This window comes from Astatotilapia calliptera, chromosome 14 (assembly GCF_964374335.1).
Source record: "Astatotilapia calliptera chromosome 14, fAstCal68.1, whole genome shotgun sequence".
NCBI lineage: Eukaryota > Metazoa > Chordata > Actinopteri > Cichliformes > Cichlidae > Astatotilapia > Astatotilapia calliptera.
The window spans coordinates 14568868-14582476 of record NC_137435.1 but is presented as its reverse complement, the minus strand read 5'-3'; the positions used below and the strand labels follow the sequence as shown (position 1 = coordinate 14582476).

Genomic DNA, 13609 nt, shown 5'->3' with positions numbered 1-13609 from the left:
ACGAGTGCTACCCTGCAGCTTACATTTCACAGAAGAAGCCACAGATCTATCCTGAGCCTCTGTAGGCATTTGATCCAGACCATCTAGAGATAGATCTAGGGCAAGAGCTGATTTCAGCTCAACCAAATACAGATATAATTTCAGACAAATAAACACAGCTGACAGCTCCATCCCTGCCTGATGTCAGGCATCTGTTATGGGTGTGTTTTCACTGATTTATATAGTTGTTCAAAGGCAGTGCTACGTCTTTATTATGACATGCTCTTACGCAGCAGTCTTTGAGAAAGTCATTATGTTCTATAATCTGTATTTTACAATATCTTGAAATGTGTTCAAAAATTATTTACAAGCAATACATTTTATCCTTAGCCTATGAGAAAAAATAATCGGTAATAATGCTCAATAATTTGAGCAATGCCTATGAGGTTAAAAAAAATAGTAATAGCATAGTATTTTGCATAATACAGTATACTGGAAATGAAAGGCTGTTTTCAAATTTTTATATTTGAGCTCTGTGAGTTCCTAAAGGGATAACCTTGTCAGACCATCACTTACTCACCACCAAACCTGTCATGTTGAATGACATTACAGGCAGCAAAACATTCCCCATAGCACATGTGCTCATGGTGAACCGACCTCATCTGTGAAAACCACAGGGCACCAATGGTGGACATACCAATTCTGGTACTATATGGGAAATGCCCAACAGACTCCACGATGCTGGGCAGTGACCACACAGGCCACTAAAGAACGTTGGGCCTTCAAGTAGTGATGTGCGATACCACTGATTTCCTTTCCGATTCGATACCAAGTAAAATTCAGGGTGGTATCGACGATACTGAGTTGATACCGATACTTTGTACAAAAACTTACAAAACACCTTGCCTGCCTGCAGCACTAAAGGACTCCGTGAGAGACGTCTGTCTCGCCCTAGCAGCAGCTGTCCCTTTCCACTGCTCCTCTTCAGTTCGCCTCAACATACACTCGTCATATTCTGTGATATGATTTACTCTAAGGTGTTTGACAAGGTTAGTGGTGTTGCCACAACACCTAACTTTCTTGTCACATGTATCGCAAACCATGTCTCAGCTGTTTGTGGATGTAAAATACATCTGCACATGACTCCATTTACGCTCAGCCATTGTTGTGAGTGCACACGCCAAGGGGCTGCCATATATTTATACAGCCGTATTTTGCACGTGACTATGAAAGGCAGAAGAGGAAGTAGTTCCTTCCAATGTAGACAATCCAAATAATATAGTTTCTTTCCACTCTGTTCCTGTTAATGATAAACTACAAATTTACCCTAAATTACTAAAATATCGATATTTTAATGTGAGAATCGATTCTACAACATAAATGACTGGTATCGGAGAAATCGATATTTCAGTATCGATCCGCACATCCCTACCCTCAAGCCACCCTCATAAAGTCCAATTGTTTTGGTCAGAGACATTCACACCAATGACCCGGAGGTCATTTGGTAGGGCTCTGGCAGTGGTCCTCCTTCCACAAAGGAGCAAATATCCAGAGCCAAATGGAAATACAGAAATGTCTTCAATGTTTCTTTTTTTCTCACGGCAAATTAGATTGCAGAGTTCACCAAAAACTCATTGCAATTTTGTGGGAAATCACAAATTTTGTCTCGAGTGCACCAACCCTGAATGCTGGTCTTGGTAAGAAGACCTTGTTGCTTTTGCTGCTCTGCATGATTAATCTCATAATGGTGATTTGAACTGTGGTCCTTAAACACAGCAATCTCCAATCTCTAATATGAGCATCTATCAGTGCTAGCACTCACATGTCTCATAAAGGTATCAGTGAAGCTGATATAGGACCCAAACGCTGGACTTTCTGAATGAAGACAGTGCGTTTATTTATAGCAAAAATGACAACAAGGTGCAGAATATTTTCGGTGCATGCTCCAAGTGAGTGTGAGTGTGTCCTCCGATTGCCGTGTATTGTCCCCTTCCCATGACAGTGGTCCGTGTTCCGCTCTTCTGTTTAATGTTCATGGTGCACCCACTCCGTTCCTCTGTTTCTGTAATCCAACAGGAAACCAGAGACAGATTAGCAGGATTAACCCATGACAACAAACACTTTCAATAATTAGCTTCTGAGCTAAACTAAAGATTCTCTCACAACAAAGCTCCTGAGATGAGACTAATCAGCTGCAGTTATGTGTTTGCGCTCCAGGTGCGGCGAGACCCCATGGCAGGTACACTATTATTCGGTCCCAGACTCACAGAGAAACCAGAACACCCAACACACACACACACACACACACAAACCGGGAAAATGGGGAACACGAGAACACAAAGCATAAACACTGCGGTCACACTGTGAGGACCACCAGCCCAAGACAGACCAGCAAATATACAGAAGTCCATGAAGCACATGAGCCCTGGGTCCCCAGAGCCAAGCCCATGAAAAAAGATCTGTTTCAATGCATTTACAATGAACCTGCATTCCCTTGTGTGCGATATTAAGTACCTGCTCCTTAAAAAAATATCATAAAATTTTTCTAATTCATTTAAATTATATGGGAAATGTGTTTGGAAGGTTTTGAATCCTGGGTCGATTTGACTGCAAACATAAAAGATACCGGAGGGTGTGCTCCAACTACAGGGGGATCACACTACAGAGCCTTCTTGGGAAAGTCTATGCCAGGGTGCTGGAAAGGAGAGTTTGTCTGCTAGTCGAACCTCAGATACAGGAAGAACAATGCGGTTCCCGTCCTGATTGCGGAACACTGGACCAGCTCTTTATCCTCTCAAGGATACTTGAGGGCAAATGGGAGTTTGCCCAACCAGTCTACATGTGTTTTGTGGTCTTGGAGAAGGCATTCGACCGTGTCCCTCGGGGTGTCCTGTGGCAGGTGCTACGGGAGTTCTGAGGTGGTTCGGGTATCTGACAAGGATGGGTGAAGTGTTCCAGGCATGTCCCACCGGGAGGAGGCCCCGGAGCAGACCCAGGACACGCTGGTGAGATTATATCTCTCGGCTGGCCTGGGAACGCCTTTTTGTTCCCCCGGATAAGCTAGAGGAGGTGGCTGGGGAGAGGGAGGTCTGGGCTTTTCTGCTTAGGCTGCTGCCCCCGCGACCCGGGCCCAGATAAAGCGGAAGAAGATGGATGGATGGATGGATGGTTGGATGGGTCTATTTGACCACAAACATAAAAGACATGTGTTTATAAATCAATCAATCAATCAATCAATCAATCAATCAATCAATCTTTATTTATAAAGCACTTTTCATACAAAAAAAATGTAGCACAAAGTGCTTTACATGGTTAAAAGCTGTCCACCCCACCCCACCCTCCAACTCACTCCCCACACTTTCATTAACATAAACAATGTGAATACACACATATCCCCCCCACACACACACACACTTAAAGAGTAAAATTGGGCTGAGTACGCATGAGCCAAGTGAGGAAACACTATAACAGGGAGCCGTCTGCACTGGGAGCCGGTCACAGACCGCAGCCTCCAGGCTGGGCACACAGCAGGAGGGAGGCAAAGAAGCCCCCCAGCCAGGCTGAGAGGACCCCGAGAGCCCCAGCAGCCACGGTCGATCACAGCCCCGGTGCAGAGAGCGCCCTCCGAGGAAACACTGGAGATATGACACAATAGGATATATACAGGGTAAAACGATAAAACAAATAAGAACGGGATACAATATGAATATAAATATAAATAGAGTAAGAAGATTAAAAAATGAATAAGAATAAAATCAATAAATATTAGGTGAAGCCTAAATTAATAATAGAATAACAGGATAGAATAAATAAGCATAAAATGCATAAAGGTTAAGTCAAACCTAAATTAAAAAGGTGGGTCTTGAGCCTGTTCTTAAAAACATGTACGTTCTCTGCAGCCCTGAGCTCCTCCGGCAGGCTGTTCCACAGATGAGGACCATACCACTGAAAAGCTGCCTCTCCGTGAGTATGTGTCCTGACTTTAGGGACAATCAAAAGGCCAGTACCAGAGGACCTCAGGGTTAATATGGTAAAAGCAGATCTGAGAGATAAGAAGGCCCAAGACCATTAAGATATTTAAAAACCAATAAAAGAACTTTAAAATCGATCCTGAAACACACGGGCTGCCAATGCAGCGATTCTAAAACCAGTGTAATGTGGCCCGTCCTCTGGTCTTCGTCAGCACATGAGCTGCCGAGTTTTGTAAAAGTTGTAAAGTTGAAATATTCTTTTTAGGAGTGTTTATTGTGATATAATAGGTTAAGAAGAGAGTGGAGTAGTTTTTTGTTGTTGTTGTTGTTGTTGTTGCTAACGGCTTCAAAAAATTGAATCTACTGCAGCGAATTTATTGGGACATTTAAAATACAGTATCTGCATCAACTGCAAGCTTTAAAAGCAGTCAACTGACCTTTTTATTTAGATTTTTTTTCTTCTATTGAAGAATTTACTGTATGGAGGTTCACCAACTTGTCTACAGTTGTTTGATTTTGAAATGGGAGTGGGTGCAATTCAGAACTCATTGAAAAACCAGAAACACCAGCCATAATGTGGCTCTGTATTCTAGTGATGGGAATTATGACAAAGCATTCAGAAAGTTTATTCGTGCAGTGAATTCTATATGTGCAATTCCAAGCAGGAAAACACTCTCCCAAAACATCATCCCAGGCCTTTTATGACAAAAAATGTGCGTCTTCTTTTTGTTTTGCATATTTTAATTTATATTTTGTTGTGTTGTGGTTTGCAGTGTTTTGTGTTGTTTCACTTTAAATTTATTTAAAGGAAAAATCTGAAAATTTAAATATTTAAGAAGGGCTGCTCTGAGATCCTTCCCTTGATAGCATGTGAAAAACCGGTTGGATGTTTCTCTGTGCCCTCTGTTCTGTGTTTAGTCTTCTCTGCCCATATGTTCCCCCTGTGTTGTTACCTTCTGTGTCCCTCTGTGTGACTGTCTATATAGTGATGTGAGTTATTGTGCTTTGCTCCCACTCCTTGTGTTCTGTGTTTTCCTGTTCCCTTCGTGTATTTCTTCATGTTCTCTCCCTCTCTCTCCAGGCCTTTTCTCTGTACTTCCTGTGTTACTTTTAAGGTCCACATCTTGGTGTCAGGGTTTCCACTTTCGTGTCCTCCCCGTCCTGTCAAGTGTAATTGTCCTCAGCTGTGTTGCCTGTGTGCTTCCACTTCCCTCATTACCTTCTGTGTATTTATGTCAGAGTCTCCCTCTGTTCCGTGTCGCGTCATCCCTCATGGCTTTGTTTCCCTGTGTTTCCTTGCGGCTCAGTTTATCATTTCCCAGTTTAGTTTAGTTCTCTGTTTTCCCTGTACTCAGGCAATATAGCAGTGCTTTTGAGTTTAGGTCCAATCCCTGCCTGCACACAGCCGGATCATGACATTTATGCCAACTTATTCCTATGGGAATCATAAATGAAAACTTTTAGTTCATCTGAGCAGACACGTATCACATGCGGAGTTCCCCAAGGTTCCATCTTGGGACCCCTTCTGTTTAACATTTACATGCTCCCACTGGCACAGATTATAAAGAACAACAAAATAAACTATCACATTTATGCAGATGACACACAAATATATATCACAATGTCACCAGGAGACCGAGGCCCCGTACAGGCTCTTGGTAAATCCATTGAGGAAATTAATGACTGGTTGTGCCACAATTTTCTCCAGCTAAACAAAAACAAAACTGAAGTAATAGTCTTTGGTGCCAAAGAAAAACGATTACAGGTCACCAGAGAACTTCAATCTATACACCTAAAAACTAGGGGTGCAACAATACTCGTATCGATATTGAACCGTTCGATACAGTACTTTCGGTTCGGTACGCATATGTATCGAACAATACAACATTTTTTATTTATTTTATCAACTTTTCTTCTGACAATGCTGTCTGTGTTGAGCGCTCAGTGGATCAGCGTTCGACTACTCCGCCTAGGCTGCACTGTCGAGCACAGATCCACTGAGCGCAGCGCAAGCTAGCAAGACAGAAGCTAAGCTCGTTGCAACATGGCGACTGCCTCAACGCTACCCGAAAATGAACCTCCCCCACCCTCACTCAGATCTGGCCTTTGGAACTATCTTGGTTTTCATGTGAAGCGTCACCCTGATTGTAAGCGCGTCATGGACAAAAGTAAAACAGTATGTCGGATGTGCCACGCAATGCTAAATTGGTGGGAACTAGTGCGTTTGCGCAATTAGCTTTTTAACGTGTTGACGCCGTCCAGCCCCACGCACGGAGCGATCCGCGGTAACTCATTTACGAAGATTTGCTGCGTTATTTTAATGAGATTAACGCTGACAGCACTAGTGGGAACACAATGAATATGACTGCACATTTACGCCGACATCATCCTAGTGCAAAGACAAGTGGAAGCAGACAAAAACAACAAGCACGCTTGCTACAAACTTTACCCGAGTAGTTAGACAGCCGTTAGCACATGATTCTCCTTATGGGGACCTCTAGTGTTTAATATGCTGCTGTGAATATACCCCAGAAGAAGCGTATAGTATAGCTTTTATTTTGGAAAGAGCCATTTCTCTGTAATAAACTCTCTTTTGAGTGATTTCTCGATGAGGTTTTTTTTTTCATTATTTTGTTGTTTCAGCAACATTAAATTTAAAAAATGTACTTCTGAGTTAAAATATATATTTATAATTGTAATAAATGACAAATTAAAAAGGCATGAACATTTTTTTGTTTCGAAAAATATTGAACCGTGACACCAAAGTATCAAACCGAACCGTGAATTTTGTGTTTTGTTGCACCCCTACTAAAAACCACAAACCAGGCGAAAAATTTGGGTGTAGTGATGGATGCAGACCTAAACTAAGAAAAACACATTAAGACAATAACAAAATGAGATTACTATCACCTCAAGAATATTTCAAGGATAAAAGATCTGATGTCTCAACAAGACCTGGAAAAACTAGTCCATGCATCTTTAGTAGGCTTGATTACTGTAACAGCATCTTTACAGGTCTACCTAAAAAAAATCAGTCAGACAACTACAGTTCATTCAGAACTCTGCTGCTCAAGTCCTCACTAAGACCAAAAAAGTGGACCACATCAGTCCAGCTCTGAGGTCTTTACACTGGCTGCCTGTCCGTCAGAGGATACACTTTAAAGTTCTGATGCTGGTCTATAAAGCTCTGAATGGTTTAGGACCAAAATACATCAGTGACCTCCTGACCCAGTATGAACCTTCATACTGAACCCTCATATGAACCCTCAGGTCATCTGGATCTGTTTTTTTATGAGTTCCCAGAGTCAGAACCAGACACGGAGAAGCTGCATTCAGCTTTTATGCTCCATATATCTGGAACAAACTCCCAGAAAGCCTCAGATCAGCTGAAACACTCAGTTTATGCTCATTGGTTTCAGTTTCACTTCCTTCACATCTCGCTATATGTGATTATTTCCTGCTGTGCGCTCCTGTTTCTCATTCCCTTCTCCCTGGTGTATTTAAGCCCTGTGTTTTCCTCTGTCCATTGTTGCATTGTACCATCTCAGTACTGTGTGTTTCCTCTGTGCTCCTGGTTCCTATATTTTATTCATCAGCTCCAAGTTTCTAGCTTCTTTGTTTCTAGTTTTCTGGTTTCCTGAGTTCCTAGTTTCCTAGCTTCTAGCTGTTATGTTTTGTTTCTTGTAACTAGTATTCAAGTTTTCACAGCACAATAAAAGCTGCCTCTTTTAGTTTATTTCCCTCTGTTTCTCTTGTCCTGCATTTGGATCCTACATCCTGCATATCAGTATGTTTCACATGAGCACTCTGTTTTTATACCTTTCTTAGCACAACTAATGCCACACATTATCCAAAATTCATTAAAAAAATTTTTTACAATGTCCTTCTTCAGTAATAATTACATTTAGAAATGTTTGTTATTTTGTGTTATTTGTAATACCTTTTATTCGTTTATTCTAGTGTGTTTGCGATTTGTAATGATATGATGTAAATGATGTATAAAGCTAAGAACAACTGTACAAATAAACCTTAAATACTTGTTTTGTCAAATCTTAAAAAAACATTTGAAAAATTAAAATTGGAAAAAAAGGAAGTGAAAAACATTTTTTCTTTCATTATTTCACCCAAATATAGATTCAGTGCTAATATTTCTGATATTCCTGCGGTTCATCAATCACTGAAAAAATATATTTTTCTGACTTCCGAGAATTCGAAACTGTGAATGTTGTGTGAATTCAGTTGATAGCATTATAATTCAATATTTACACACCTTTTCTATTGCCATACCCGCTAACCAAGCAAATTGGAATGCTGGAATTATGGAGGATAGGTAAAAAAATTTATTCTGTTTTTCAAAACGCTTCTGAACAGTTTTCTGGTGGGATGGTTTCATTGTTCTGCAATGAGAAATCACTGCCGTGTGCTTACCTATGTAACATTCACGTGTCTGGCACATTTCAGGGTAACATTCAGACGAATGCATGAATCCTAATATCATTTGGAATTTGTACTAGACATATGCACACACAGGATATTAAATTTACATTTGGAGCTTTTTAATTACCATTGGTTGTATTGAACAACTCAAAAACAGGACTCAGAATAAGATATTGTTATAATGAAATGTGAATTTTATTTTTGTGCCTAGAAAAAAAGAAATCTCACACAAATACATTGAAAGATACTAAATCATTCAAAAATTATTACTAAAAAAGCACATATTAAGTGTTTGATTTGAGCTGAAACTGAAATTCAAGAGCTTGTGTTTGAAGAAGTATGTTTTGAAATTCTTATCACCATATTAAGTATGAAACCTCTAAATCCTATGATACATTTTTATTCATGACATATTTTTTGGTGTTCTTCTCGGGCTTAAACAGTATGATGAAACACTTTGGAGCAAATATACACATTATTAGTCCAAAGCTGGAGGCCAAAATGGCAAAAATCTCCACAACTACAGTGAATTTCCCAGGAGAGCTGACATATGCTGGGATAAAGGTGATCCACACTGCACAGAATATCAACATGCTGAAGGTGATAAACTTGGCTTCATTAAAATTATCAGGTAATTTGCGGGCTAAGACAGCTAAAACAAAACAAAAAGCAGCAAGTAGGCCTATGTAACTGAGCACAGCCCAGAAACCTACAGCAGAGCCTAAATCACATTCCAGTATGATTTTCTCCTTGTATGCGGTTAGATTTTTAATTGGGAATGGAGGGCTAAGTACCAACCAAATAGTACATATTAAAACTTGAATGAAGGTGAAAGACACAACAGTTATTCTTTGCTGTGGAGGACCAAACCATTTCATCACATTGCTACCTGGAAGTGTAGCTTTAAAAGCCATTAAAACCACTATAGTTTTCCCAAGTACACAGGAGATACAGAGTACAAAGGTGATCCCAAATGCAGTGTGACGCAGCATGCAGGACCACTCTGATGGTGCTCCAATGAAAGTTAATGAACATAAGAAACACAGAGTCAGTGAGATGAGCAGCAGGAAGCTCAGCTCAGAGTTGTTGGCTCGGACAATTGGAGTTTTCCTGTTATGAAAGAATACAGCCCCAGTTATAATGGCCAGACAAGCACCCAGAACTGAAAATGCAGCGAGGATGATTCCAAGGATGTCTTGAAAGGAAAGAAATTCTACAGGCTTAGGGATACAAGTGTCTCTCTTTGCATTAGGCCAGAATTCCTTGTGGCAGGGTATACAATCAGTTGAATCTGAATTAAAAAACGTAAATAAATAAAGAGAGATGGAAAGATGACTTCTACCAATAATTCCTTCGATGTCTCTCCTATGCACAGTAAAATAATTTTGAATATATGTTAAATCATTTTATTTTACCGGTTGTATTACTAGTCTCTCCTTCAGGACACAGTATACAGTCATAGCAGCAGATGGGTTTTCCTTTCTGCAGCACTTTACGAGTTCCTGGAGGACAACTGGCACTGCACACTGACACTGGCACCTGTGAGAGATAAAGCCAAAACACTAGACGGAAATATAAATGTGCAATCCTCCAAAGTGCAGTGTGGTTCTTGTCTTTTGATTCATTACTTGGGTGCCATCCTCCATCCAGGTTATGTTCCGGTTAATCTGGAAATCATGGCCCTCTGGCAGTGATGCATCATAAAGTCCTACTGTTACCAACTCTGTTTTTCCAGTTTCACTCTTCTGCCAGTTAACCAACTCGTAAATCGCCACAGGATCCCCATTAGCATTAAATGACACACCATAACCATTTCGGGAAAAATTTACTTTCTTCAGTTCTGCTAAAATCTTTAAGATAGAAAGCAAGAGAAAAGAAAGAAGAAAAAAATGGAAATATTTTAGAACTACTAGTATTTGATTTCATGAAGAATACCTTAGTGGTAAAAAACAAACAAAAAGAAACTGGCATTATTATTTAATTTGAGCTGACCTGTTTGGACTCTAACTTGGTTAGTTTGTCACACTTAGCTATGCCATTGGTTCTCTGACACACTGTATTATGGATGGCATGTGCTATTGCATACACAGCCTTATACACCATGTTAGTAATTCTGAGCTGAGATGTGTCAGTATACGGGATTTGAAGATTCTGTATGTCTTCAGTTCCATCACATATCTTCTTGTCAACAACAGGACCTAAACAATAGAGGACACAGGGAATGTTTCATCACTGCAAGATTTAAAATTTCATTAACACATTTTCATTTCCATTTTTAAAATGGGACAAAATCACTACATTAACTGAGTGCCTAAACCTCACACCAGAGATCAGAACATAAAGTTTCAATATTATTTAACCTTATACTTGAGCAAAACAACAGTTTCTAAAGATCAGAAGGATTTTCTCACTTTTTTTCATTTTGCAGTTGAACGATTCCTCCCAGAACTCAGTAAGCAAAGGGGATGTAGCTACTTGAGAGGGAGACAAATTAAGCAGGAAATCTCTGAAACCGGGGATTACAGACTTCTGAATCCCAAATCCAATGGCCCCAGCACAGAAACTGTACCTCATTAATTCTGTGTTCGTTACCCATGCCTCGCTGCCTATCCACTGGCGAGGTAGAAAAGGCTCATGTGAAAGCTCCTCCAACAGGACCCTCATGTCCCCAGGAGCTGCAAATGCCACAATAACCACTGCTGTAGACCTTAAGAAAGAATGCAATACATTTAGAAATGTCTTCTTTTTTACAAGAATTAATCTAATTGTTTCAGTTTGCTATATGACAGTAGTAAATAAATACATAAAACAATAAGCAGAATTAATGGATGGATGGATTTCTTTAAGCAAATCTCAATCTAAGCAAAATCTGTCATATAGAGACCTGCGGATAACACTTGCTACTTCTTGGATCCTGCTATGTGGGTGAGTCCGATAGAAAGATACAGAATATTCCACACAGATTCCCTCTTTTTGTGCTGCTTCTAGAAAAGATGCCATGCCACTATTTCCATAATCTGAATCCGAACGAACAGCACCTATCCAAGTCCAGCCAAAGTGCTTTACCAGCTTGGCTAGCGCTTCAGCTTGGAAATGATCACTGGGGATTGTTCTGAAAAAATTCGGGTACTGCTGCTTGTCAGACAAACATGCGCAAGTGGCATAATGGCTCACCTAAAGCAAAAGAGGAAATAAAACTATTTTTAGGACAGCACAATCAAAACTTATTTGCATGCTTATTAGAAATACAAAGATTGCCATTTACTTGAGGAATATTAAAAGACCCAAGGATGCGTGACATGCTGATGGATGGTGTAGACCCAGACTCACCAACAATAGTCATCACCATACCAGATTGTAAGCAGTTACCACCTGTGTAAAACACAGTGTCCAAGCTATTTAGCAACTGAAATGCCACATGCACTGCCACAGGCACTGATGAACATGAGTCAAAGATCTGATACCCGAGCCTTATCCCGGGCAGAAGCTCTGTGCTGTTGTTAATCTCTTCAATGGCAAAAACCATTGCTCGTGAGAAGCGCAGCTCACGGGTATCAATGCTGTAAAAAGAACATCAACTCCCTGTTAGAATCTACACAACATAGATTTAGGATAGTTTAGCTTTAACATAAAAAAGACAGTAGGGAACTATTAACTGCAATTCATTTGAGGATAAAATATAAGGGTTAAATTCATCACACGAGAGCAGTAACTGAATTCAAAGCAAGGCAACAAGGCATTCATAAAAGACTTAACACAGTATAATTTTTGTTTTGAAGAAAATAAAGTGTCAGTATCTGTATTTTTAAAACTGTGGATTTAGCATACATTGCAAAATGAATTTTTTTTTTTTTTACCTAGCACTACACAAAAGGACCACAACACTATTGAACATCATACAGGTTTGTCATTCAGTTCTTCCACTTACTGACCTCCCACTGCATCTTACTGGCTCAGGCATGGTAGTGTAGTTATGGTTTACTGTTTGCATGAAGTAGTGAATAGAGAAAACACCACCAATAACATAGTCCCCATCCATTGAGAATGCAGGGATACGAGTGCTACCCTGCAGCTTACATTTCACAGAAGAAGCCACAGATCTATCCTGAGCCTCTGTAGGCATTTGATCCAGACCATCTAGAGATAGATCTAGGGCAAGAGCTGATTTCAGCTCAACTAAATACAGATATAATTTCAGACAAATAAATACAGCTGACAGCTCCATCCCGCCTGATGTCAGGCATCTGTTATGGGTGTGTTTTCACTCATTTATATAGTTATTCAAAGGCTATGCTACGTGTTCATCATGACATGGTGTTACAGTGGTCTTTGAGAAAGTCATAATATTCTATGATCTATATTTTACAACATCTAAGGTGTTGAAAATATCATGTAAACTTAAGGTATTGTAGAAACAAATATGAAATTACTATGTGAGAACAAGTAATGTCAATGTAATTACCAAAAGTAATAATAATAATAGACAACCAATGGATTTGATTATTGTGCTTACATTACTAGCTATTACTATTACTGTTAGATTATAATTATGTGATAGTATTTTTATATTAAGTATTTAGGTTTTTTTTTATCTTAAAGTATAACCTTAACTATTTTAAATAAACCTCAAATATATTAAATGAATCTCAAATATAGAAAAGAGACTGTGAATGTATTGAATGAAACTTGACTATATAGAATGAAAGTCTGAATACATTATTTATTAACCTTTATTTAACAAGGAAAATCCCATTGAGATTAAAAACCTCTTTTTCAAGGGAGACCTGGCCAAGATAGGCAGCAGCAGGTGTCTCACAGTTACAGAAATTAATATATTAATAAAAATATGAATATATTGAACAAACTTGAATATATCAGTTTCAGTTCAGTTTCAGTTTTATTTGCAAGTCATATGTTAGTTAGACGAGCAGAAGACTCAGATGTCACTCAGCAGTATAATACAGTAAGAAATATTACATATGTACAGTGGGGCAAAAAAGTATTTAGTCAGCCACCGATTGTGCAAGTTCCCCCACTAAAATGATGACAGAGGTCAGTAATTTGCACCAGAGGTACACTTCAACTGTGAGAGACAGAATGTGAAAAAAAAATCCATGAATTCACATGGTAGGATTTGTAAAGAATTTATTCGTAAATTAGGGTGGAAAATAAGTATTTGGTCACCTCAAACAAGGAAAATCTCTGGCTATCACAGACCTGTA

General features: G+C 39.4%; 1 protein-coding gene across 1 annotated transcript; it reads right to left on the bottom strand.

Annotated features, from left to right (window-relative positions):
- Positions 1 to 8773: 8773 nt before the first annotated feature.
- On the bottom strand, positions 8774 to 12502 carry LOC113037008 (extracellular calcium-sensing receptor-like). The gene is made up of 8 exons (XM_026193702.2): positions 12320 to 12502; positions 11653 to 11947; positions 11272 to 11561; positions 10799 to 11094; positions 10380 to 10585; positions 10016 to 10237; positions 9803 to 9926; positions 8774 to 9678 (listed from the first exon to the last, which is right to left on the bottom strand). Exons 1-8 carry the CDS (start codon positions 12424 to 12426, stop codon positions 8774 to 8776), a joined length of 2445 nt encoding a protein of 814 aa, XP_026049487.2. The 5' UTR covers positions 12427 to 12502.
- Positions 12503 to 13609: the final 1107 nt, after the last annotated feature.

Bases quoted from the DNA above. Each gene is read 5' to 3' on its own strand.
- LOC113037008 (XM_026193702.2), bottom strand. From the start codon at position 12,426: ATGGATGGGGACTATGTTATTGGTGGTGTTTTCTCTATTCACTACTTC. The intron at 11,948-12,319 runs GTCAGTAAGTGG...TTCTTTTTACAG, and splicing joins CCAGTAAGATGCAGTGGGAG to CATTGATACCCGTGAGCTGC. The intron at 10,586-10,798 runs GTGAGAAAATCC...TCTATTGTTTAG, and splicing joins CAACTGCAAAATGAAAAAAA to GTCCTGTTGTTGACAAGAAG.